Source organism: Apiospora hydei (genome assembly GCF_038363865.1).
Source record: "Apiospora hydei strain CBS 114990 chromosome Unknown utg000004l_segment0_segment0, whole genome shotgun sequence".
Taxonomy (NCBI): Eukaryota; Fungi; Ascomycota; class Sordariomycetes; order Amphisphaeriales; family Apiosporaceae; genus Apiospora; species Apiospora hydei.
In genome coordinates this window covers 2,692,921-2,718,564 of record NW_027117363.1, presented here as the reverse complement: position 1 = coordinate 2,718,564, position 25,644 = coordinate 2,692,921, and the positions used below count along the sequence as shown (strand labels likewise).

Below are 25,644 nucleotides of genomic sequence, written 5' to 3'. Positions count from 1 at the left end.
GTCGCGTTGTACAGTCAGCATGTATGCACGTGACGCTTATCAGGGTTGCCTTTTGCCCGAGGAAGTAACAATTGATGAGGTCATTCGAGGAGGACGAGGCCTTAAGTGAATACAAGGGTATGAAGAAATACTATGGATGTTAGCCGATGCTCTCAAGACAACTTTCCATCCTTCAGCACACAAACAGCACTTCCGTTCATCGGCCGGCTGACTACGATTGCAGCCTCCAACTCCCTTTGGCTCAAGTTGCGTTTTGAGTAGTATTTGTCCATCATGGCCTGTTGGACAGCATCGGCTCTGTCTGCAGGCACCAGATGCACGCTGCATCCGCCCCACCCGGCGCCAGTCAGGCGGCTGCCGTAGCCACCAGCCTCCCGGGCGATGGCGCAGAGCTCGTCGATTTCGGGGCAACTGCATTCGTACAGCTCTCGGCACGAGTCTTGTGTCGCATTCATGAGGTCGCCGAGCTTCTTGTTGTATTCCGTCGTGTCGCCCGTCATGGAATGCGCGCTGTTGTCTTCCAGCAGCGTGAGGAATTGCAGCACTCGCAGAGCTTCAGTAAAGACGTGTAGAGCGCGCTGTCTAAGCTTGAAGTGATCCCCGCGGACCGGGAAACTCGACATGAAGCGCGCCTTGATATCGTCAACCGAAACACCAACCAACGAGGCGATCTCGTCTACGGTGTAACCGTCTTCCTTGGTAAGCTTCGTTTTGGTCAACTCGACCAGCTCCGCCAGCTGCTCGTTCATCGACTTCTGGGTGTCTTTGAAGTAGTTCGTGTGGAACCCATGAAGCGACACGCCCAACGGACCAGCATCCTTGGGGAGATCCATGCCGGGACATAATAGTGCATTGAGCACGGCCGCGGCCATGCTGCATTCGACAACGCGCAAGTTATAGCGAACGGGGCCAGTGACCTGCTTGTTCGATGTGACGAAGGATTGCGCCACCACGAAGATGAGTTCCGGGTTGGTCTTGGGGAAGAATACAGGCCTCGCAGACAGGGAGGGGGCGAAGGACACGAACAGAGCAGAGCCCTGTTTTGAGAACACGGACGCTGACTGATCCATACTACATTGCATTGTGAGACCTTCAGAATGAATCAAACCTGGGGGAATGAGGATGATCTTACCCTCCGGAGTTGACGCCGACGGCGCGCTCACTGACGATGGCGACCTCGGTCAGATCCTTCTTGTCGACGTCCTTCTCGCCGTTGGCGATCATGACAGCCAGCGCACTGGCGCTCACGAAAGCGGCGCTGGAGCTTAAGCCGCCCCCAGCCGGGACGGTGCCGTCCATGAGGACCTGCATGCTCTTGGGCTTGAAATCGGCGCCATACTTCTTCTGCAGGAGCTGCAGCGCGCCCCTGAGCCCGGACCGGAAGTAGTTTGTCCACTCGTGCTTTGTCGCATCGATCTCGACCTCACCGTAGGGCACGTCGAACTCACGCGCGGGGAACCGCTCCTCGTCCAGATTGGCCAGCTTGAGCTTATAGGTGGAATCATTTGAGGGCGCCAGATCGGTGGAAACGGCAATGATGACATCGTGGGTCATTCCCATGGGCAGGACCGAGTAGAGCGAATAGTCGATGTGCTCGCCGATGATGTTGACGCGACCGGGCGATCGCGAGACGAACTGCGCGGGGCGGCCGTAGAGAGCCTGGAACTTGGCCAGCAGCTTGGTCCATCGCGCTTCCTGCTCGGGCAGCGACTGGTGGGTGTACACGCCATCCAAGGCGGTCACGGTAGGTACAGATCCAGACATAATAATGGTACTTTCCAAGGTGAGAGTGTTTTGGTGGGAGAAGGGGGAAAAGAGTAGGGGAAATGATTATCGTGAAATGCTTTTGTTGGCTGCCTGCTCGTGTGCAGCTTTCTTTGCTTGCTTGCTGGAGCTCCCCGCTTCAAGCTATTACCTACCCCACGTTGCCAACGAAATCACTCAGTCCTCCCCTCGGGTGTAACGTAACGCAGTTTCCCGTAAGTTTTCCGCATGACTGAGCTGGAACTTGGAAGCTTGCCCGACTTTCGAGGCTGAAATGCAGGCTGCGCCTCAAGCAATTTTGGCTCCTGCGAGCGTGCATGTTCACTTCAGTCAGGCCATCCCGCGATGATCTCGTTCGTGCCGGCGATCAATCGCACCACCCCCCGGGAAAAGGACAGCTGCGCATGCCGTCATAGCACCACCCCGTAAGACTGTCCCGCTCTTACCCCGCGGAGGACCCGCCAAAGAGGTCGAGAGACCAAAAACACCGCGGGGAGAGTCGGTCGCAGGATTGTGCGCTGTGATGTGATGGCGCATGTGACAAGCGAAAATGATATGCCGGCCAGCAAAACCTACATTAGTCAATCCTCGGGGACTACGCGAAGAGCGTTCCTTCTTATAGTACATGCTGCGAACTGAGTAGCCTATGGATGACGACAATATGGCCAGATACTTGCGTTGGCTTGAAACAGTAGCCCACGAGCGGTGGTGGCCTTGATAGCCAACATGTCATAGCCTTGATTTCGTGGAAGCGCACTGCATATCACCTTGACTGCCGGCCAACGTGTGTGGTGCATGTGACCTGCATAAACCAAATCCAGCTAACTGGGTGTCGCATTCCCCTGCCGACGATCAATTGGCGGCCTGCAAGGTCGGTCGGGTGGTGGCTATGTCGACGGGCAACGCTCACCTGGGGCTACGCCTTCGAAAAGGTGAACAGGGGAGAATTGAGTTTGGCCCCAACGAACGACGAACGGACGACCGACGAAGGCCCCGTTGACGTGGTTCGACTTGGGCCAAGGCCTTGGTAGTTGGATTCGAGAGCGGTTTGCATACTGGCATACTTTCCACCTACCCGTAGCCCTCATGCGCCAAACGTTGAGCCAAAACCTTATATGTGTGGCTTCCGCCAGTATGCGGAATCTTAATAATTCGTCGGTACCTAGTCAGCCACGGGCTTTGGGTATAGTGGTACAACCAGTGTTAGTCGACCAGTGGCCATATGCGGATAGTTGATGCCAGACTACATTGAAATCGACTTGCAAGTGGTTGGGTGTTTCAAGGTCGGAGCCCTCTCCAACACGCGCTTATCTACCTGGTGTGTGTCCATCACGAGATAGCCGAAGACCGCAGGTACCGTCCAATCTCACCTGCTGCCATGCATGGAGTTGAAGCTTTGCCGCGCTTATAATAGTCTTGACAGCTGAGACATCTTGAGCGGAACCAGGACTAAATTCGCCACGCTATAGGAAAAAGGTTTGTTGCAGAAGTGGCTTGCATTTCCCCAACCACCCCTCCGCCAATGGAATCTGACAAGGAATATTGATATCGATACGTCGGCCACCGGATGACGTCCCCCCACCCCGCCAACGTCGACTGTTCTGTTGACCCAAGCGGCCCAATGAGAACTGCCAAAAGGTAAGTAGGTAGCCTATTCAGTAACAAAGCTCGAATTCGCACTCGGACGCATTCCCCGGGGGAACAATCATCGCCTAGTTTGACGCCCCAGGGCCAAGACCTTGACAGCACTGGAAATCTAGTGATACACGGACTAACTAGCTAACACGGCGTGCCTAGTGAAAACCGGCTCGCCGACCTGGCGAACTACTCAGTTGCTGTGATTCGTGAAGTAGGATGTCAGGGAGGGAAAGAGAGAGAGAGAGGGAGAGAGATGAGCGGCCACCAGGCGGGCCTTACTAAGAGAGAGAGTCTGGGTCTAGTTGTCTAGTCGCAACCACCTTACTTTAATCACTCAAGTGCAAGTGCCACTTATATCCGGCCCTGTATGGCTAGGTCGTCGACAATACCTGCCCTGCGAGCAATAACCCGTTGCAAACCCCCTCGAGCAGCGCTTCTCACTGTTGCGCTACGGCGTGAGAGCGGGGTGGGGAGGGGGGGGGCAATCACGACGCGAATGCAAAGAGAAACCGTTGGAGAAGAGGCAGCCGACCAACCCAACCCAACCCCTCTGTCTCGACAGAGAGAAACGACTAGACTGAAAGACAAAGACCCGGCTGTGACCAACCGGCGCACCCGAACCGCACCACCTCGAAGCTGGATGGGCGGGCATGGCTCGGGGAGAACCATGGCGAATAGTCTAGAGCAGGAACCGACTGCGTTGGCGCCAGAACACGCCCAGCAACCAGCAACCAGCTCCATGGCTATGGCTGGCCCCGCCCAACACTTTGCTGCACCAAAACACCACCAACCAACCAGAAGCCGAAATGCAGTCGTATGCAGTTGTGCAGGCAGACGCCGAAGTGCCCCGAGACGCCGGGCTAACGCACAAAAACCTTCTCACGCCCAGCAAATCCGATTCCTGGATATCGAGATGCAGGTGCATATTTTGGGCAGCTGGGTCCCACTTTTCGTTTCAGCTGGACCAGGGGGGTGCCATGATGCCATCTCCGAGGAAACGACGCCGGCGAGGTGGAGGAGGAGGAGGTAGAGAGACAAAAGTCTTACCCCGCATGTACGCGTCAACCGATGCTTCAAGACCGTGCCAAGACCCGCCCTCGCCCCCCAGGGTCAGAGTCACGACCCTCTGGCTTCGCGGCAGTAGGAAGCGGGAAGCTTGACGATATCGGTTTCGTTTAGACGGCAATGGTGGTAGGATGAGTAAGATGGATAAGCTACCGGCGCACTGATGTATTGGGGTGACGCAACAAGCTGAAACTCTCGGAGGCCCCGCAGGGCCGACTTTAAACTGAGGGATCCCGTGCTCTTCGCGCAACGTCTCAAACCGGATTCAGGGGTAGAGCTCCCATCAGCCCCCGCGCCGTCATCTGAAGGAGGAAGTTGGAGGGGCTGGGGCCGGGAATATGGGGGTCGGAGTATTCGAAATCCTGGTTCGGGGTTCTTGAGTCGTGCCTGGGAGATGGAGGCTCCATTTGGCCCACTGCCTGCTATCTAGCACGTAATGCTATGTAGATAGCTGCCGTTTGTGGCATTTTTGTTGACACTTCGCTCGGGTGGAGATGGTCGTGTTTCTGGTGACACCGGGAATAAACCGGCGTTTGTTGCTTGCATCTCTCGAGCTCCCTCTCTCTGCGACTGAGAGAGCATCAGGTTGCGTTTGGTTTCTTCAGTGGGCTTCATGGTGTCTTGTGTGAGTGATTCATTATACAACTAAAAATAGTTCGTGTAGCTTCGTTTTAGAGATCCTCTACCCAGGAGATAAAACCAGATAAGCTCGGGGGCATCTCCAGAGAATTGGATCATTCTGAATACAGCCCCCCCCGCCTCCCTTTGCTAAACAGGTCGGGCCAGTAAACCTGCACCAAGCCCAAGACCGAATGAATGTGCCAATGCAGCTGCCGTGAAAACAGAAAAAGAAAGAAGGAAAGAAAGAAGAATCTCATCTCTCTCGGGTATACTTCGAGATGCATCCCGTGTAATCGCCTGAACGCCTTTTGCCTCCCAAAGTGCTTAGTGGGCCATATCTGTCGTTCTCGACAATGTCCAAGCCAAAAGTGACCGTAACCCAGTATTGGCCCTTGTCCCCCATCCGTAACACCAACACCGAGTGGGCTTTGATATCGCAAGCCCCCAAAAAGCAATACTCCGTTCCCGCCGTTTGAAAGTGGTTCTTTGGTATCTCCGGCCCAAGCAACCTCGTAAAGCATATAATAGTAGAAGAATGATATGAGAAGACCCCCAAAGGGGACCGAGAGAGAGATCCCCGCGAGGTGTCCCTAACTCTCTCTCATCCCACTCTCGCCGCAGCCGTGGCTATGTACGAGTTGATAGGCTGGAAGTCGCAGGTGCCGTGGCGGAGGATCTCGTGCTTGAGCTGCAGGACCTCGGCGCGCAGGGACGTGGCCGAGTCGACAAGGATGGCGTTCTGGACCTGCAGCATGCGCCGGCGGTCCTCGAGGATGCGCTCCTCGTCCTTCTTCTTCCTCCGGCACTTGCTGGCGGCGATGCGGTTCTTCTCGCGGCTCAGGTCGGTGGAGCCCCCGGACGAGCCGGACCGGGCCCGGTCGCGCCGGGGCTTCTTGGCCGCGGCGGCGGCCGCGGCGGACGGCTGTGTGGCGGCGGACTCTCTCCGCGACGGCGTGGGCGCCATGGGCTCCATCATTTCACTGACTCCGGATTCTGAGGTCTGCGGTGTGGACGGGGTCAGCCATGAAAGGTTCTGTGGTCAAAGGGGGGTATATATCTAGTACCAGGAGAAACGGAAGAGAAGGCTTACGGAAGAGAAGGACTCCCAAGGTTGGGGTTGCCCGATGTCCTCCAGTTTGATCATGGCGTCTTGGTGGTCTGCAGATAAGTCGAAGAAGTGCTGGGGATCGTGTTGGTAGGCGTTAGTGATGCACGGATCGAGAAACGGGTCGCAACTGGTGCCCATTGGGCTTTGTGGGATCTCGTAGGCCATGTGGTGGTCTGAGGGGTGCGGACAGAACTCCATGGCGGGCCGTTTGTTCTGGTGGTGGTGGTGGGTAGGCCGGGGTTGTGATGTGTTGCGTTGCGTTGCGTGGTGTAGGTAGTGTCTTGTCGTGCCGTAAGCCACTGGATACTGGACACTGGATACAGGTTTGGTAGGTAGACTCAATGGTCAATGGGATTGTGGATGATAGATCGGGAAAGGTATGCACTAATAACCAGAAGCAACAGAAGGGCATCTGAGAAGTGAGACGAGAGAAAAGCTGATGTCATGCCCCCCCGTAAGTATATAAGTATTCATCCAGCCAGACTACATACTTAGGTCTGTATCCATCGCAGGCTCGGCAAATCCTCAGTATTTCCAGAAAAACCCAGACTTGCCAGATCCATTCCGAGCAGAGTGAGGCAAGGGTAGTGGTATGGAAACCTGGAAGCAGCCCGGTTTTTGAGGCTTGCATGTACCGACGGTACCGCAATACCTGCGATCTTTTGGAGTAAACTCTCCGGCATCCATGCTTACGGGTCAAGCAGCAGCCCAGTGCAGCAGTAGCGAAAGCAAGTACCTTTTTTTCCATGGCGTCGAATTCATAGTTTGGCACTAGTCCCGCCTATTCCAACGGCAGATAGTGGTAGCCCTACTTGCTACCTAGAGACTGAGGTCTGCCTCTCCACAGCCCACCCAGTCGATCTGATACTGCAGCAGGCAACATAGCAAAGTTGGTACCTATTCTATTCAAGGTACTAGTAGGTCATGGTTTATTTTGAGGTGGGAGGACATAAAGTTATGCTTCTCACTAACGCGTCAACTAAGGTTAGCATCCGGCGTCTAGGCCCTCTGGCTAACAACATTAGGTTCTGTCGTCCGCCCTCCCTGTCTCCCCTCGCTCCCTCGCTCCCTCCCCGCGCCCCTCTTCTCCAAACGGATGGACGGGAGAGCCGGTCTACACGACGTCCTACCACCCAGTAGTAGGGCGACTGAGGAAATCTTGCACTTGCGGGCGGGGGGTCACGCTCGAGGATGCGCCATCAGGTTGATTGGCTCGGTATCGCAAGCCATTGGCCTTTCCTCCGTCTGTGATGTAACCTGCGTCGAGTGGGGGCAAGATTGAGGGGGATTGCCGAGTTTCTGCTGTGGTACCTACCATCATGTACCTGGCCTGCCTGCCAGGGTAAAGTACCTTAGGTACCCTTGCGCAACAACCGATCATGGGGTTTTGGTCGAATCCTTCCAGCCTATTTGATGCGAGAGACAAACACATACTGCAATACCACGACGACGCCGCACGCACCCGCGTATTGGATCATGGGCAACTTGCCGGCTCTCCAACGCCTCCCCTTCTAGAGCCAGCCAATTACTCACCTCGCGCTGACTGGTCTAGACTGCAACATAACGGCCTGATTGGCTTGGGGTTGTGTGCATTATGTGCATGCAAGCCCGTTCGTGCTGTTCTGGACGGTCCAGGGGTTCCTTCCCAGGGTTTCCTTGGCCCAAGTGGAGAATGCTGGCCATGAAAAAGTCGGGTATTTGGGGGTTATGGATCAGCATCAGCATAGGCACGCTGCAAAGAGGTCCGGAGCAGTCCGGGCTTTTCTCCAGCCCCTGATTGGCCACATCGCCTCGGACAGCGAACGGGAACCCAAGTAAGGGAAGGACTGGTTGCAACCGTTGTTCACTCACATCCTGCAACAAGTCACGCCATTTTTGTTATCTTTTTTTCTCTCTCTCTCTCTCTCTGTTTACGAAAGAGCCTCCCCTCGGTTACCGTGTCTGCAACCCTCTTTCTTCCATTGGACGGAGCAAAAAGAAATACAACAGCAATCAGATCATTTAGTCTGTGCCTCTCCTGCCATCTATTCTGAGGCAAGCATATCTTTGGTCTCTTGCCCCTGAAGGCCCGGTCCAGATGACTGTTCTTGCTACACTTGTGTAGATACGAGGCCGTGTAAATGCACCCCGATTAGGTAGTCCGAGCCCCCCATTCGTTGCTCTTCAAGGTCCGAGATATGCATCATCCATGGGACACGCACCATGCCGCAGTTCCCATAAATGGACCAGCCTGCTGGGCAAAAGGACGCTACATAGGTAACCATCTCCCGTCCAACCGGAGACGATCCGAGCTCACCAGGGGCTGTCATCCGTCAAATCGACGAATTCGTCTCATCTCACCGACCGACGATCGGATCGCTGACTTTCGGTATCGGGTTTCTTTCTCGTTTTTCATCCTGTCATACCATGTGTGGCAAGCCATCGTTTTGGAATCGGCACAATATCGACCAAGTAGTGTATGGGTGTTGTCCGTTCCGATGCCATTGCCACTGCTGCCGCCGGCAGTTGGCCACTTGCCGTTCGTTCGATCTATCGTGGGCCGCCGCCTCGAGCTGCCCTGCCCCTTCACTCGCTTGCAGCAGGCTGCTGTGCATGGGCACGCAAACATCTCATAACATAGGGATTCCACTCAGGCTAATTCTGAGGCGACTTATCTTTACCCACCCGTTTGGTATTACACTCCCTCCTGAAGAGGTTTCGTAAGAGCCCAGCAATAGCAACCTATCGTGATTTCCCATTCCCCCTACCCTGACTGTGTCCTTACAGCCTTCGGTTGCCATTGGGCATTGTGCTGAGTAACTAACGATTCGGTTGTGGTCAATTTGGCATATGTTTACTCTCTTCCTTTCTCTGCTTCTTGCTGTGCCCGGCATGTCAACCTGCAGATCTCTGAATCTAGAAGCCAAGCCACTGGCCAGGGCCTTCAACAGCACTTTCACCAAGAGGATCTGAGAGCCCACCGAGCCATCTACCTGGGACGGATTATTCGCCAAGCCCGATACCTAAATTCAGGACAGGGAGGCTCCAGGCCCATCCCCAGTCTATCCTTGCTATTTAGACGCCCTCCGTGTCGTCCGATCTTTTCGGGTACGGGCGCGTTGATGCCAAAACAGCCACCGAAAGTATCGCCTTGCCGTGAAACGCGTGCATAAAAGCTGCTAGATCAAGCAAGCCACATCTGCCGGTACCACCTTCCATGGCATTAGGTACGTACATATTGGTACCTGAGTCCCCGTTCGTCCCATATGTAGACATATGCATACGTACCTAGACACGGCAAATTCTGCTGGCCATCCTTGATTGTGATCCTGACCATATCTCATGGCGTCACGCCGCATTGTTTTGGTATTTCTCCATAGCTTTCGACGACCAGGAACGTGTCAAAACTGGGCCCCCCTGGCTCGCTATTGAATTAGCGGTAGCGAACAACGTGTACGACTACTATCTATGTTTGCCTTCCAGAGATTTCTGCCCGAGATGAAACAGAACGAAGATTGCCATCTCAAATTTCTCACACAATCAGCGAGTTTACCGCGTTGATCTGCCTCCTTTTTGCCTATGTACGTATGCTTATCCGACCACTCACTCTTCCATGCAGAGCTACCACGCCACCCTTGTTGCAGAAGCTACCGAGTTTGGTATCTTTTCCACCACCGTCGCTATCGAGTTTACCCATGTCGGGCCCTTTTCGTGTACGCCTCTTGGAGGCCCCCTTTAGAGTGTAGTGTTCCGCCTCCGGGTGTTGGATACTAATGTAACCGCGTTATCCCGCCCTAATTCTAGTATATGATGCCTGGCCATTGCTTTTGTTTGTGCTTTGACTTGGGGGTCATCGCCGTATGCGGTTCCGCGCATCGCCAGCCTGGGGACATGTGAGGCTCATTCGATGGTCTAGATGCATCCATCTTTCTCCCGCAGGGCAAATTCCCCCATCATCTATCTGACAGTGTGAGTCGCCTAAACCCCCCAGACAGGCTTCTGCTCAGACCTCACGGCCACTAAAGGACGCACTTGGCTGGATTCTGTTTAGCGGCCGTTGAGGCTATATTCTGGGGTCTAATGGATCCAGGAATATTACTGTAGATGTCATGATATGATAGCCTTCTCTTCACTACCTGCCAGCCTTGGCACCAAACTACCGCCAGGCAACAGACATGTTGGATATACGAATGTCCATCCATCTCTCCAGCAACTACGTAGTGCTACATTGATTATAACAATGATCAGCCCAAGACGTACCTTGCTCCTCGAAGCACCCCTTGCTAGAAAGAGTAATCAAGTCGCCTGGGCCCTTTGCGATGGCTAGGGTCGGGATGCATGAGATCATGCTGGCCTACCGGCAGGGAGCAAACAAGAGCATAGATGCTGTTGTTGGCAGGCAAGTCGAAGGCGAGGGGGGCGGCACTCGGGCAAGTGTCCGAATTGCGCTGGGCATCGTCATTGGCGGTGCGGGTTAGTGGATACATAATCTTGCAGGATGAACCCTGCTTGTGCTCTTAACGTGATCCCCGGAGCTCCACCTATATTGAAACATAGCACGGTCGGCGTTTCTGGGGGGGAGCAGGAGCAGAAGGTGGAAGGAGGAAGAGGAGGGGCTGAGGTTGATATGATCGTCGCGTGGGCGGACATAAGAGAGGCCCCACATCTATCGCTGCCTACGTCCATTGATATTTTTATACTACTGTAATTTGTCAGTATGCATGCACGACTTGTCTGTTCCCCGGCCTTCGTACCTAATCTAATGTACCACATCGTAGGGCCTTGCACTGCGGGGTGACGCGGAAGTGATGGGAAACCGTCCCCGGAGACAGGAGGGTTTCGCAACAGCCTTGCCGGATGTATGCAGCCGGCATTTCCGTCTTGTGTTCTTTTCTGTTTCCCAATAACAGGTCTGCTATATTAAGTTTCGTCAAGCTAATTTGACAGATGCAGGTAGCTCAATCCAGCCGCCTGCTCGCGGCCGGCATGAGCCGACAAAGGGGGAAGGGGGGGTGACCGACCCGGGGGCGCGGGGGCGGGGGGCGCTTTCGCCAAAGAGCATGCAGCCTGCAGGGTCTTACGTGTAATGACGAGACCATCTAGGGGCTCGGCATTCCCAACCTAGTAGGCATGGTGGGGTGAGGGGGGAGGGCCTTTTGCTCTTCTGGACGACCAAGCCGTGCAAATCCAGGAAATGCAATACCGCATCATATCCGGCGCAGCATATCACGCCCCCTTCTGTATCGTACCACCCGAGGAGCCAATCATCCCCCAGTGAACTCAGATCCATTGGCCTATGAACTCTGCTTGCAAGGATCAGCCAACTGAATGAATCATGGGCACCCACAGCAAGCCGACACGCATGACAGGACTTAACACCACCAATATCACTACTGCTACTTCTACTACTAGTATGGATGCCTCAGATACGGAGGAGGTTGCCTTCCCGGGTGGCAGTCATGGCTGGCTGGCTGCCTAGGTATGTACGTGGCAAGGCAATCTGTATGGCATAGATCTCTGGGCTTCTGGGCCTTCTTCCGGTGTATCCTTGCTAAAAGATACGGCGTACACTTTAATATGTACGGGTAGAAGCCAGAGCTACTGGCGACCTCAGGTGAGTGCCCGCTGCAAAGATGGAAGCCCCCTCGGTTACAATACGATTCAACGTTGCATTGGACCCCTTTCCTATTCTGGAGTATGCACTGCTAGCGAGGCTCACCGCGAGCCCATCCACCAGGGCTGACAAGGCGAGCCTTGACGGTAGCTCAGTCCTTAGAACCGAGCTTCTTCTCCTTTCTCATCACAGGGGTCCAGGGTCCGAACATGCGGACCGGTTTGCGCTAATCGATTGTTCCTCCACCAAATACACATCGGCTACTTCATTTCTTGCTGTCTTGTGGAATGCCTGGGAAACCTTGCTGTTGACTCGACATCCATGATGGGGGCTATGTCTCGCATCCAGTGTCTTCCTTTCATTGGCTCAGTAGACTGGACTAAGCCCCCCTATCACCGAAAGATGGATCTGGACCCCGAGATCCGCATGCTACCCCGTCTTTTCTGACGATCTACACAAGTTCGATCCAGTTGCCGGGCCCGCGATCTGCTGACATGTGGAGACCCATAGAGCTCACTGCCCTGGCAGCCCTGGCCGTCCGTCTGACCAACGTGCCAAGTGTACTACTGGAAGTATGTAAGTGCTGATTCAGAGCTTAGTAAGAGACGCACACCTTCTGCACGAGCGGCCGTCTTGGTGGGCCACTTGGCCTTTATTTGATCGTCAACCTTTAGAGCTGGATATCCCGTCCTCCTACTGCAGACCAACTCTCACCCAAGAGCCACTACTATGTGCTTGATCCTCCTAATGGGGTCATGGATATGATTTGACGCCGGACAGGGCCCCAAAGTCCTGCCGGCGAAGCCAATAAAAGTTACTTCGCAATAATTCGTCGATTTCAACACCTGCCTAGTAGTAGACTTTCTCCTCGGTTACTTCTGGGGAGGACAACTAGATTAGCCATTGTCAGCAGGATAGTGCCAACACCGCCTCTCCCAGAAACGAAGCACTCCCAACTAGGCAACGGGGAAAACACACCTCGTTGTTCTCAGGGGGGGCGGCAGTATACTTCACAGACTTAAGTGTGGACTCCGCCTAGACCCTACTCGGTAACAATGACCCTTTGGCGATATCTTCCACAGGCGACGACATGTTATATATAGTATGCAGACAGGATGAACCGCCCCTTTCAACGCTACGGGATTCACCCTGTCGATGCTGTTGAGCCTGAGAAGTATATTTCCGCTCTCCCGCGTTATAAAGCTCAGTACATTTCTATTGGTACGGGAATTACTTTATGCGACGAGATACTTGTTCCCCCTTAACCTTAACCTCAACCCAAACCCCTTTTCTTTCCCTCATAAACTTCTGTATGATGCTAAATTAGTATAGGAAATACGAAAGATTCGCGGCGATCAGGTTACCTCAAAATCTGTATATAAGCTTAAGGAAAAGGCCATAAATGCCAAATAGGCTATTGGGTGAGCGTGTTGACAAGGTCCTAACGAGTGCAGACAAGATAGCAAGTAAAGGGACCAGCAATCATCATGAGCCCAAGCCCAGCCCCCCATTGTCCCCAAATATTTGTCGATTTTACTTCCAGCAACTTTCATCAAACCATGACATCTCAGGCTCTTGTGCCCTTTTTCTCTCCACCCCTCCCCTGCACGTAAATGCCCGCGTATGGGCAGAGTAGTAAGTTTAAGCGCGTGAACCCCCCCCCAAAACCCCCAGATACAGCGGCCGGGGAGACCTGGGTGTCGTATAGTCCTGCAGACCTCGGCCACTATGCAGTGACCTCGTCGGGAGTGATAATACCATCGTGGTTTTTGTCGTGCCTGCGTCGCAATATGCAATATCACATGAGCCTCACTTCCACACAAAACATGAGGGGGAGCAGCATAGGTATATAAATATAACCAAAGGAACAAACGCTCACTTGTTGAACCATGCGGCCCAAACGGCCTTGGCCGAGTCGTCCTCCTCGGGAACACGCATGTAGGCAAGGTACTGCGGCAGGGTGACTTTGCCATTACCCGCGGTGTCGGCCAAGGCGAAGGCCTCCTCCACGGGCTTGCTCGCGAACGGGTCGGCGGCGAGGCTGCGCTTGGAGGAACGGCAACCTGGAAATGCAATGCTTTAGTATTTGCTTCTTCTTCTGCCTCTGCTTCTTCTGTACCGTTGCTTCTTCTATTTCTTAAAGGGGTGGTTTGAGGGAAGGGTGGAATCTATCTGGTTGCAGGAAATCCAATATAGGGGAAATCATAACTTACGCCCGTCACAGTTGCAGCAGAAGATGTTGCAAGGCCCAGTGGCACAGCACGGGGTGTCAAAGCTGCCATCGTCGCAGGAGTCATTTATGTTGGGAAGGCAGCAAAAGGCGTGGGCGGCAGAGATCGCCGTGGAGACGACTACGAGGGCGGCGATGTATTGTATGTTGGAAAAGTGGTTCTTGGGACGGAGGGGGGCAGTGAAGAAATAAGATGGCCTTTCTGACTGTTTTGTTTTGGTTGCTGGTGTTCTTTCCGAGGGAGATGGACCCCATACCAGCGAAGGAAGAAGACACCTATTTATAGTTGATTCGGACTCATCTCACACTGCCATGATCTATAACTAGGGAACTCCCCTTGGTCTTAGTAATGGAGCGGGATACCTATCTGGTTCTTTCCCTCGCAACGTCTCAAGACGAGCTAGGATGATGGCCTCGACGAAAATGGGCCGATCTTGCGGTTTCTGTGAGCTCACGATGTTATCGAATGGACTTAGAAACAGCGGCGTTGTCACTGCTGTGACCAAATGCAAGTCTATCCTTCATAACGTATGATGCTATGCTATCGCCCATCTACATAGGTCAGTAGCACCCAAAAGGGCATACAGCTTACGCCTGTAGCACGACACAATTGCAAGGTCTAGACGAATAAGCTCTGAAAGGCCTGTATTCCTAGCTCAGCAAAGCGTGACGATCGATGTGTGTAATCTCAGAATGTGTGATGAAGGAGGAAGAGAGAGGTCCCCCACTAGCTGGATGGTGGATGGTGGATGGTGGGAGGTTACAGTACGGTGACAGAAAGATTAGCCCCCATCCACTGTTTCCCGAAAAGTCAAATGTTAACCGGAGGATCTAGACCAACCTCCCCGCCGTTATCACCACATTCGCTTCGAGACTTGCAGTTCAAAAAGGCCAAAATGGCGGGGATAAGTCTGCCCACACCAAAACATTGATGTCTTTGACCATTTGGCTTGTGAACCCCATCCTCGATGTCTCAGGGGTTGAGGCAAAGGGCATGTTGCCCAGAACAGACACAAGGTGCTAATTAGTAGCGCTGACGACGGATATCAAAGCAAGGCGAAACATCGCGTGTTTACTCATCGAATATTGATGCTAGCAGATGCAGCTGAGAACAGTTGCGTGCATTGACAAAGTCTTCAAGCCCTGGGGACTACCACAGAAAGGCCAAAAGACCTTGGCTAGATTGGTTTCAAGCAGGGAGAAAGGGGTACGCAATGTTTGACCTCTTTGCCCTTCTCCTTCCTTACCACGAGTTCCCCCTCCATCCCCAGAAGAGTCCCTCTATCAACCAAACCAATCCCATCATCACTGACAAAACATATCATAATCCCCCCTCCCCCCATCCTGCCCGCTCTGAAACACATTCAGCGGCCTCCCACACGGTCCCTCGTTCCACCCGTTGTAGTACAGGTTCTCCCACCGGAGCTGTCCGCCGCCGGACGGATAACTGGACCCGCCCCCGAGGACCTCACCGACGGCGCCGTTGGGACACACGGCCGCCGCGTTGTTCTCGCTGTTCAGAGCAGTGCCGTAGTTGTACACGGCGACGCACATGCCCGAGATCCAGGGATTGATCTTGCTGTTGCCACTAGCAGCAGCTTTTGTGGTAGGAGAGCCAGGAATCGGAGAAGAGAAAGGCACGTAGCTCCACGCCACGCAGTTATAGATCCCCGCGCAGCTGACGCAGCAATCCAGCTTATCGCTCACGACCCCCAGCGTCGCGACGGCGGTGCTGACCCCCGTGATGCCCGCCAGCGATGCGCGGTTGACGTGGAAGGACGGCTGGCAGAAGGCCGGGATAGTGGTCTGTGGCCACGTCGCACCCGCGCCGATGGCGGTGCAGGTGGTGGTAGTGGTCGGCAGCGGGGCGGCGTCCACGAGGCAGGAGCAGGCGCTGCTGAGGCGGGAGGCCGGGTAGGAGGTGGTGGCCGTCGTCGTGAGGAAGGCCGGGACCGTGGGCGTGGAACAGTCGGCTGCTGCCTGACGACCCTGGACGGCGGGGGCTGGGGCGGCAAGAGCAGGGCCAGGCGACCTCTTGCGGGTCGGAGGATAGGGGCAGGGCACACCGGCCGGCCAGGCATAGCACGCGGCGTTTCCTGGGATAGTGCTCGGTGTGGGGGGCGAAGGGTAGCTCAACGGCGTCCCGCTACCATGGGCAGACGGCTGGAGGTTATACAGATACAGCGGGTGTGCGCTGCCTGCTGTCGTGGCAGTGACCTACGCGTTATCATTATCAGCCCCGTCCGAGGGGAAGAAAAGGGACAGCCAAATGGTGGAGAGTCATGATGTCTTTGTTACCGTAGAGTAGGGTCGACAGAGGTAGTCATTGCAGAACGAGGTCGCTTCAGCCGTTCGCGCCGGGTTCAAAAGCCCACGCAGAAGATTATCGCGTGCGCACCCTGCTTGGCGACCCTCGATAGGCCCAGCTGAGAAAGCCGGAATCACAAGGCTGGCAACAGTAGCACCGATGGCAATCAGTCGCGCTTTCGCCATGATAGGGAGGTGGTTTTGCTATGCCACGGTTGAGAAGAGAACGTATGTAATAATCATCTCTATTGACGCTATCATAGGCTGAGCTGAACCAATACTTATATACTGATGAAGCCGAGGCCGTCCCCCACGACGCCGGCGCCAATATTACCGATGGCCATGAGCTTGCAGATGGAGGGTTGCACTTTAAGGTTTTCATAATTGCTTCTTCCAGTCAATAATAGACTGCAACATAAGCCGCATGAACCTCGTTGTGATAGGGTGATGCAAATTGTATCGATGATGCAAACACGAGCCGTCCCCGCCCCCCTGGTTTCGGGTCGCTGAGCGGCATGGACCCTGGGCGACAGCGAGCCTCTCCCTGTGCTGGCGTTGGGCCTAGACCTTCGATGACGGTGGGATACCACCCTGCCGGCTAAGGTTACCATGAATGCTATGCATGAGATCCTTGCCAAGCAAAACCAATAGTTGCGAAATCTGACTTGCAGTCCGCGCCAAGTCCAGCAATGATTGGTAGATCGTATGCGTGGCACACTATTGCAGAATGCTCGGTTGCATCCGCCGGATCTGCCTCTTTTCTGCACTGGCACCGAACAGCGGAGAGCCACTAGAGGGACAATACCAAGAACCTGGCATGCAGGCCCGTGCTATATATAGTAACGGCATTCATGTGAGGGGGCTGGCTCCCTAGTAGTTGCAGTGGCAGGCTAATACACCACATTTTGGTGCGAGCCCTGCGTGGTATTGACGTTCTAAAATGAGAGTGTGCCACCATCCAAACGCCAGACGTGTGTAAGATGCATGATTGTCAAGAAACCCCAAGCATCGCTGATCAAAACAAAACAAAACAACAGGCCAACTCGGCCACATGATACCAAACTGTACCGCGCTTATGCAACCGCAAAGTCACTGGCATACGCCAATACTTGCTCTTCCATCTCGCTGCGCCTTTTAAGCCACAAACAGTCGAAGCAAACCAAAGCGAAAGAATCACCAAGTAGGGAATGAACGCCACCTTGCAGGGCATATACCAATCAGTACCCGAAGCTGTCGTGCTGGTGGACGGGACAGCGGCCTGGGTGATTCACAAACCAGGCTGTGATGCAGGAACGGTGAAAACGGCAGAGACATTCCAGTCGGGCCATAGGCACCCCTTCTTCAAACTCCTCGAGGCAGATGGTGCACTCAGCAGAATCGACACAGTCCTTTTCCGTCGCCACGTACGGGAACATGCCAGTTCGTCGAACGGCTCGAGGTGGCGGTGTATTATGACCACCCTGTTGGTTGGGATTCGATGGCGCGGGCGAGTATGAGCTGTGTGATGTAATGCAGGAGTTGATGTGGGCTTCGCGCAGAACCTCGAAATTGGGTAGTTCGCGCGAGGGCAACTCTCGATGGCAGACGGGGCACTCATCTTCCTCCGGAATTTGGGGAGGGGGCGGCAGGGGCCGGTCGTTCATAGCAGCAGCTGAAGAGGATGATGCAGGGTATGACCCGTACTGAGCTCTGTAGTAAGAAGAGGCATGGCCTCGCGGCTGAATAGAACCTTGGCGGGAAGAGGAGGCAAAAGCTTCGCCTGCTGGCGTGGATTGGTGATAGTAATAGCCAGGGCGGCCGACCACATTCCCAGTAGCGATGGTGCGAGCATCGCGTTCAGCATGGCCAGAGCGAGAGAAGTTGGAATTCTGAGCCGATGTCAGCAGTCTGGCCAAATCCATGTATTGCGCAGTGATACTACTTACAACCGTAACGCTTCGATTCCTAGGGTAAGCGCTTGCCGGAGAATTCATCATGAAGAAAGATGGAAACCCACTACCCGAAGCCTCGGGGTTTCCATAGCTAGTAACGCTTGCGGAGCTCTGGGACCTCTGATGGGAAGATCTTGGCGAAAAAGGAGGACCATGGGCCGATGGCTGGCCCTGGGATTGCGGTGGCGTCGTATTCGGATCAGGAACACAGGGATTGCAAAGCCTCACGCGCTCGCCACCTCCAATATTACTGAAATCCACCATGGTGCCCTCTTCGCCCCAGATTCCTGACGCACGCAGCAAGGCTTGGTCGCCAGGAGGCCGAACAATGTACTGATACGGTATAGTGATGCGATGGGGCGAGCAGTTGGCGCAGACGACTCTGCCACACTTACGGCAGTGATGTTTCCTAACAAAAATGCTAAATTGCGTACGGCATATAGGGCACAGGGTGACCTCGGCGTCTGGTTGCCACCTGGGAAGCGTGAACTCGGAGGGTCGCCTGCGCACTCCTTGGGGCTCGCTGGGCCGAGTCTGGTGGGCAGGTTGGGCTGGGAGTAGGCCTGACGATTGAGAGCCGGCACTATCACCGCGTCGGCCACTTTGCGATGAACCTCGTCGGCCAACCAACGATGCGGGAGACGTTGGCTCGGCAGCATAGCTTGGGAGAGGAGGTAGCTCATTTTGGGTACCAGCTGCAGTCCTCGGGGAAACAGTCAAGTCGTTCAAGGCCTCAAGCAGGGTCAGCCCAGGCACCCTTGTTGGCTCGGCGGCGGCCGATGCTGATGGCAGTTCGGCGGGTTCAGCTCGTTCTCCAGAGCTTTGATTTGAAGGGGTCGCAGCGCCCGCTTCCCCTACTCCTATTGTTGCCTGGTCGCCGTCCATGTGCTCGTTCTGTGATTCCGAAATGGCCCCCAGCGGTTCTGTAGTCGTAGGCGATTCGGTCGTTTCGCCAGGTGCATCGAGTTCTGCATGGCGGTCGGCGGATTCTGGTGCTGCATTGTGATCTTGGTCGTCTGGCGAGCGCGGGTGGCCCTCGCTCATTTGGGGGCTCTGGATTGGGCCGTTGAAGGGTGCGCGTGCGCCATGGGCTGCTTCGAGGGCGGATCCGTTGTCGCTGCCAGCATACGAGCTTCCAGACTCGTCGTCGTTCGGGCCAGGGCGCTGATCAGCGTCGGCAGAGGATTGGCGACTTGCCATGGTGTGTGTCTCGTGGCTGTTCGGTTGGGGCGGGCGGGATGGTATGTGTGTGGTCACGATGGCGGGGAGGATGCGGCTCTGCAAATCTGCCCACAGACAGGCTAGCCATGAACCTATGGTGTCAACGCGTATCTCGGTGGCCCAGCTCGGATTCTGGGTGAAAAGGCGAGGCTGGACTTGCGGGCAAACAAAAAGTTATCCCAGTATGAAGATGGGATTAAGCTCGAACTGTTGCGCTGGTGGCGTCGAAGACGGAGGGGGGTCAGACGATGACTGTGGAGGTGGAGTTGGTAGGACGGCTCATCCACAATTAATTGATATAACCATGGATGTCGGAGCGCGTCTATTGATGCGGGAATGGATGCAATCAATGTAAGTCAGATCGGCAAGGGGTCCGTTGAGTAAAAAGAGAAAGCGTAATACCAACAACAACAACATACAACTGCGAGCCTGCACAGGGGGTTTGGTTTTTACCGTGCGTATTGGTATGTCATGTAGGTAGGCACGAGACCAGCAACTGCAGCAAGAGTACGATGTATGCGGTGCAGTAAGTTCAGGCAAGTGACTGGAAGCAATGGTGAACATATGGTGAATCGCTGGCTCATGTGGTTAGCAGGTTTAGCAGGGTACTTGGTGGTTGGTTGCCCGTTGCTGGTCGCGCAAAGTGCTGTCCGTCCCACTGATCAGCCGCGAATGGAGATCGACTTTTTACGTTTTAGGGACGGCGGTACCTTATCACAGCTCCTATCAAGGTTGTTAGGCTGGATATGCATGTACCGGCTCTCGTCGGCCAACATTCATTCGATCAAACAAAGTCAAAACCGGGCAAGTCCGTGGGCTCGTACGCACCGTACTTGCCTAGCCGCATGCTCCTTATCGCCACTAGTCCCGGCCAGGCTTAGCATGGCGCTGGATATTTGATGTGAGTACTGGTGAGGACCCTTGCGCCCCACTTCGCTTCCTCTTGGCCTAACCCCCGTGATTGGCAAGGGTCAAACTAGAGGGAAGTATTCGAAGCATGTACTACAGAAGTGAGACCCTCCACTGACGATACATCATCAGAGTGCTCTGAGAGCTGGTGCACTGGTCTACAATGGTAGCAATATTGGGTATGTATACGGTATGGTCTAAATACAGGTACGTAGGTACAGAATCTCGAATCTATCGTTGCTATCAAAGGCTAGGGGTTGAATTCGCAGTCAACAATGCACCTCCTCCACTCACCAACGTCTCCAGCTTCATCATCAACTCCGGTATCCGAAACGGTTTAGAGATGGCGTCGTCCATGCCGGAATCTCTCGCCATGCTCACTTGTTCACTTCTGGCATTAGCACTCACGGCCATGATGGGTATGTGCCCGATGATTTCACCACTTTTCTGGCAGTCCCGGATTTTGCGCGTGCAGGCGAGTCCGTCCATCACAGGCATTTCAATGTCCATCAGTATCACCGACAGATCTACTAGCGGAGGCGACGACGCCCGCTTGCTGTCGCCCGCTTTCGCCGCCGCCCAGTATGACGTCTTCCGGAGAAACTCGAGCGCTTCTGCGCCGTGATTGCTGACATGCACTTGACAGCCAGCCTTACGTAACTGCTGTGAGAGGACCTTTTGCTGTGTGGTCGTGAGCCATTTTACCATGGAGTAGAAACTAATGGCAGCGCAGGGTGCGGGATGGACTTACGTTGACCAGGTTATCCTCAACAATAAGCACAGACAGATGGCCTATCTTTCTCCGAGCATCGTGCTCCACGGTACCAGGCCAGTTCAATGGCGAGTCTTTCGCGGCGCTGACTTTGATCGGCGTAGGAGGAGGTGCAATGCGCGTAGCCACGAAGAAAGTGAACGTCGAGCCCACATCTGGTTCCGATCGTACCCCAATCGAGCCTCCTTGTAGCTCGGTGAGCTTCTTCGATATGAAAAGGCCGAGCCCACTGCCCCCGTACCGGATATGCGTACGCGGTGTTGCCTGAGTGAATCGAGTAAAGAGCTTACTTTGCTCTCCCGATGACATGCCACAGCCGGTGTCCTGGCATGATACCCATACATATACCGGACGCCCCATTCCCCATTCCGAATTGACAAGCAGGCCCGTCGATTCCGTAGTGGCAGCGGCGTAGGAGATGCCACTGGGACTATCAGATGATGGTGGTTCGGCACTGGCGCCCAAGCGCACGACGATCCGCCGCGTCGGTCGGTCCCGAGTGAATTTGATAGCGTTTGTCAGGAGATTGATCAAGACTTGTAGTGTTCGGCTTGGATCCATCATGACATATTCAGCTCTCATTTGCCTGACCGAGGGATCCTCGATAAATATCAGGTCAATGCCGTCTTTCTTACATTCAAGCTCAAACATGTGGATGGCCTCACTGATGACCTGCGCAGTATCCGACCTGACCGGCGCAATGGCCATGAGGTTGGAGTCCATCTTAGAAAGAGTGAGGATGTCATCCACAACCCTCTTCTGGTGAAGAGAGCACGAAACAATCGTGTGAAGTGAATCTAGGCACTGCTTGATTTCGACATTCGTCTGCTGGACGATTCGGTCGTCTTTTGGGTGCGATTGGGAAATCATCGACATGACCACTTTCAACGAGTCAATGGTCGAGTCTGCCGATTGTATGATGGCCGACAGGGGATTCCTCATTTCGTGAGATGTCATGTCGATGAAGTTTTCGTGCTTCCGTTTCGCTGCGACAGCCTCCTCGGTCCGCGTCTTCTGGACTTGTTCGGCCCACTTGAAGCGTGATATGTCTGTCATGACACAGAGATAAGACGCGACAGTACCGTCGTCCTCGAATTCTGGAATGACTGAAGATTCCACCCAGACTTGTCGAGATATGCCGTCCCCATCGGCCCAGGTGCGTTGTAACCTGAAGACAGCTTGTTTCAGCTCTTGGTCGGAAATCAGCGTATCCCATTGCCTGTCTACAATGGGGTAGTCCTCTTCGTAGACGAAGTTGTGCCAATCCATCTTCTTAAACTCATTGGTAGGCGGATGTTCCGACATTTCGAAAAAGCGAGTGTTGCAGTACGTGATCCTCCGCTTCATGTCGATGACAATGATGGCGACCGGCGCCAAAAGGGCGAAACGAGTAAACTTACGCTCGCTGGCTCGCGCCCGTTCTAGAGCCTCGGCCCGCTGGAGCGCTTGTTTCTGTATCCGTTTCTGGGCACCAATGTCGATGGTGTTGCCCGCGATACTGGCCACGTTGCCTTCGTTGTCCCGGATCGGCACGCACGTGCAGAGAATCCATTGGTAGTCTTCCACTTCTTCGTCGTGGGAAATGCCATACTGCGCGTTCTTCCAACGCATCTCGAACGTGACTGGGGTGCCTAGAGTCAGACTGTTCCATTTGAATAACGCCAATTCCACATCAGCTGGATAGACTAGGTCCACGAATGAGAAGTCTTGGTGGAGGGCTGGGTCTCTCGGATGAAGACTTTGCCTATAAAATGATTCCTACGTTTTACCGTTAGCTATGCTTCTAATGCAGTATGCACAGTAATTCCAGTACATTAGCTCGTAGAAGCCTTCCGTACGTGTCGTATTCGAAGTTGCCGACTTCACCCATGTCAATCATCTTGTAGAGGGTGGTGAGTCTGGCATCGTAAAAGCTGACGTCCTCTAGCTTCCGGGGGCATCGTTGGTAGAAAGGGAGCGGTCGGGCCGTAGGCTCCTCTGCTGGGAGGCGACGGTCATTTCAGAGGCTTGAATGCATTTCAGTTTGGCGGAGATGGTGAAGGCGGACCAGATGCGGCCGGCAAATCGGTATTGTGGCCGCCATTGCGCCACGGTCTGCGCCCAGGCCCGGAACTGTTTTCCAGTCCGGGTGTCGCGCAGGACCTGCTCTTCGAGTCCGTCGCGACGGAAGGCATGGTTTGCAAAGTAAATACCAAAGGACAGCGGAGCGGATGGGTCAATGGGCGCAATAAAGGTTGGTCTCGGATCCGCGTCCAAGAATTGTCGGGTTCCTGGCAGTTCCGTCAGGGGATCGGCGGTGCTATCTTGCCACGGTGGAGGTGGGAGTGAAGACTCCAACATTGCCCTGCTTTTCCGCGTATCTCGAGGATCGCGGAACCATTAGGCCTCCAGGTCGCTCCAGCGCCAGTGACTGGGTGGCTTGCTCTCGCGGATAGGGAGGGACGGGCGAGGGGCGGAGAAGAAGAGCAGTCGGCTTGGGTTCAGATCGGGACAACGAGAAGTGCGAAGCGAGGGACAATTGGAACAACAACAATTCTTCTCGACGCTTGTCGCTTGACGCGCCGCTCGACCAACAACGGGCCGGCCGCACATACGTCAGTGCCACTAGTGCCATACTTGGGAGTGGAACATGGCCTGGACCGCTGTATCAAATCTTGATTCGCTTCTTGTTGAAATGTCTCGCTAACTCGACGGCTAAGGAAGAAGCCATCCTCAGCACGGGAGCCCGACGGCGAAAGCGCGATAATATAGGCAGCTAGCGGCGACGCTGCCCATCCAGACTCTATGCCCAACCGTCGAGCCCGACCGATCGCTACGGAGACGACGATGCGAATCGACGCCGAAATGTGGGTTGAAGACCCCGATCAGGCGACAAACCTTATTAATAACCAAAGCCGGGACCCTGGGACCCGTTCAGGATGGACTGGGAAATGGAGAATGGGCTTCTCCTTTTTTTCTGGTCGCAGGTACGAACCGAACAAAACCGATCGGACGGCTCCATGGGAATGGGCCCGCTAAAAACCAGCAACAAAAAACGTGCTTCCTAGGTTCTCGTAGTCGATCATCCGTCCTGGATTGGGCTGCATGTAGCATAAATGGAGCTGAGAAGCATATGGAATGGAGTCCTTCCTCATCCAACCTTTCTCACCGTTCGTTGTTCGGACACCATTGGGCGAATAACCGCGGATCAACGGTGTTGATAAATGGCATGTCACTCTGAACATACTCAACATAAGGTATGGTACACTTTGATGTCTGCCAGGCGAAAATTAGGATGTCCGTCGAATTGAGCGGGAGGTTGGACTTGGCTAACTCGTTTCGGGAAAGCCGTCGCACTGCTTGGGCTGTGGTAAGAGTGCCTGACGACCTCCGACTCATGTTTCCCCGGAGCTGAATGGGCGGGAGGCAGGGAGGCAAGGTCATGCTCGTGTCGTGTATTCTCGGCTGCCCTCCTTCAAATGGTCATGCTCCTCTGCTCGTGGTCCCAAACCAAGCGGGCGGCTGTTTGGTTCAGCGCCCAATCCCTACCTCCCGGCGCAGGTGCCGCCTGCCACCTGCCTAGCGCAGGCTGGTTGGCTGGGTTGGTCTGATGTACCTACATGTACATAAATCTGTGCGGAGAGATACCCACTCCGCACCACTTCCGTTGCATCCAGCACTCAGTGTTTCTGTCGGTCTGTCGATGATTGGGAACACACAAGCATGTACGTGGACATTGCTCTTGAATAAAGCACATGTTAGTTTTGTATTGGGATACCGGTAACTGTTAGCGCCGGGAGTCGCTAGGGTTGCGCGGCAGGGCATGAAGTGTTGAGTACGACCGACAGCCCGAGAGGGCGGAAGACCGGAGCTTCTGCGTTTGCTTGGATGCTGGGATGGATGGGAAAGGCAAAAGCCGAGTGAGTGAGGTCATAGGCATGGGCACTTCCACTTGCTTCATCCTCATCCTGTCAGCTCCCCAGCCCAGCCGCCCAGCCGCCCAGCGAGCATCAAAGCACAAGTAGCAGCAGCAGCAGCAGCAGCCGCCGCCGCCCGAGAGCATTCATTCCAGCACCCACCATAATCGATAAGCAGCCCGCCCCCAAAAGTCCAATCAGCTATTACGCACTCCCCTGTCATTGGCGATGAGGGGTTGCCTGTGCTGTACTTGATAGCTCCCGCTGTTCGTCCCTCTTTTTGCACCTTTGCCTTCCCCCTATGCAAGTACTTACTTGACGTTTGGTGTCTGCCTGTCTAGGAAACCGACCTCACCTGAACGAAGGCCCCCCAGTCAGTCAGCACGCTTTGCAGTAAAGTAGAAGAGTGCTGTTCCCATCCATCCATCCATTCCACACTTGTACCTCGTCTACCAGCATATCTTTGCAGCAGCAGCAAGGCCGAGTACAGAAGGCGTTTCGCTGGCACACTGCTCCTCGTCCCGACCGGCAAATCTGGGAAAGTCTTCGACTCTTCGAAGACCTCCGCCACTGTTCCCGGCCTGGCAGC

The 25,644-nt window shown here is 54.6% G+C and overlaps 6 protein-coding genes across 6 annotated transcripts; all 6 read right to left on the bottom strand.

Moving 5' to 3' along the window:
* Positions 1–152: 152 nt before the first annotated feature.
* On the bottom strand, positions 153–1,764 carry PG997_003353 (uncharacterized protein; the record flags this gene model as incomplete). The annotated part of the gene is made up of 2 exons (XM_066807668.1): positions 153–1,071; positions 1,133–1,764. 2 exons carry the CDS (start codon positions 1,762–1,764, stop codon positions 153–155), a joined length of 1,551 nt encoding a protein of 516 aa, XP_066671286.1.
* A 3,925-nt stretch (positions 1,765–5,689) lies between these two features.
* PG997_003352 (uncharacterized protein) lies at positions 5,690–6,394 on the bottom strand (the record flags this gene model as incomplete). Its single annotated transcript, XM_066807667.1, has 2 exons — positions 5,690–6,088; positions 6,179–6,394. 2 exons carry the CDS (start codon positions 6,392–6,394, stop codon positions 5,690–5,692), a joined length of 615 nt encoding a protein of 204 aa, XP_066671285.1.
* Positions 6,395–13,664: 7,270 nt separating this feature from the next.
* PG997_003351 (uncharacterized protein) lies at positions 13,665–14,071 on the bottom strand (the record flags this gene model as incomplete). The annotated part of the gene is made up of 2 exons (XM_066807666.1): positions 13,665–13,835; positions 14,003–14,071. The coding sequence occupies 2 exons, from the start codon at positions 14,069–14,071 to the stop codon at positions 13,665–13,667; spliced, it is 240 nt and encodes a 79-aa protein (XP_066671284.1).
* Positions 14,072–15,324: 1,253 nt separating this feature from the next.
* On the bottom strand, positions 15,325–16,512 carry PG997_003350 (uncharacterized protein; the record flags this gene model as incomplete). The annotated part of the gene is made up of 2 exons (XM_066807665.1): positions 15,325–16,213; positions 16,418–16,512. 2 exons carry the CDS (start codon positions 16,510–16,512, stop codon positions 15,325–15,327), a joined length of 984 nt encoding a protein of 327 aa, XP_066671283.1.
* A 1,031-nt stretch (positions 16,513–17,543) lies between these two features.
* Positions 17,544–19,457, bottom strand: PG997_003349 (FYVE zinc finger; the record flags this gene model as incomplete). Its single annotated transcript, XM_066807664.1, has 1 exon — positions 17,544–19,457. One exon carries the CDS (start codon positions 19,455–19,457, stop codon positions 17,544–17,546), a length of 1,914 nt encoding a protein of 637 aa, XP_066671282.1.
* Positions 19,458–19,652: 195 nt separating this feature from the next.
* On the bottom strand, positions 19,653–23,499 carry PG997_003348 (uncharacterized protein; the record flags this gene model as incomplete). Its single annotated transcript, XM_066807663.1, has 5 exons — positions 19,653–19,730; positions 20,682–21,068; positions 21,139–22,917; positions 22,973–23,086; positions 23,152–23,499. The coding sequence occupies 5 exons, from the start codon at positions 23,497–23,499 to the stop codon at positions 19,653–19,655; spliced, it is 2,706 nt and encodes a 901-aa protein (XP_066671281.1).
* Between the last annotated feature and the right edge of the window lie 2,145 nt (positions 23,500–25,644).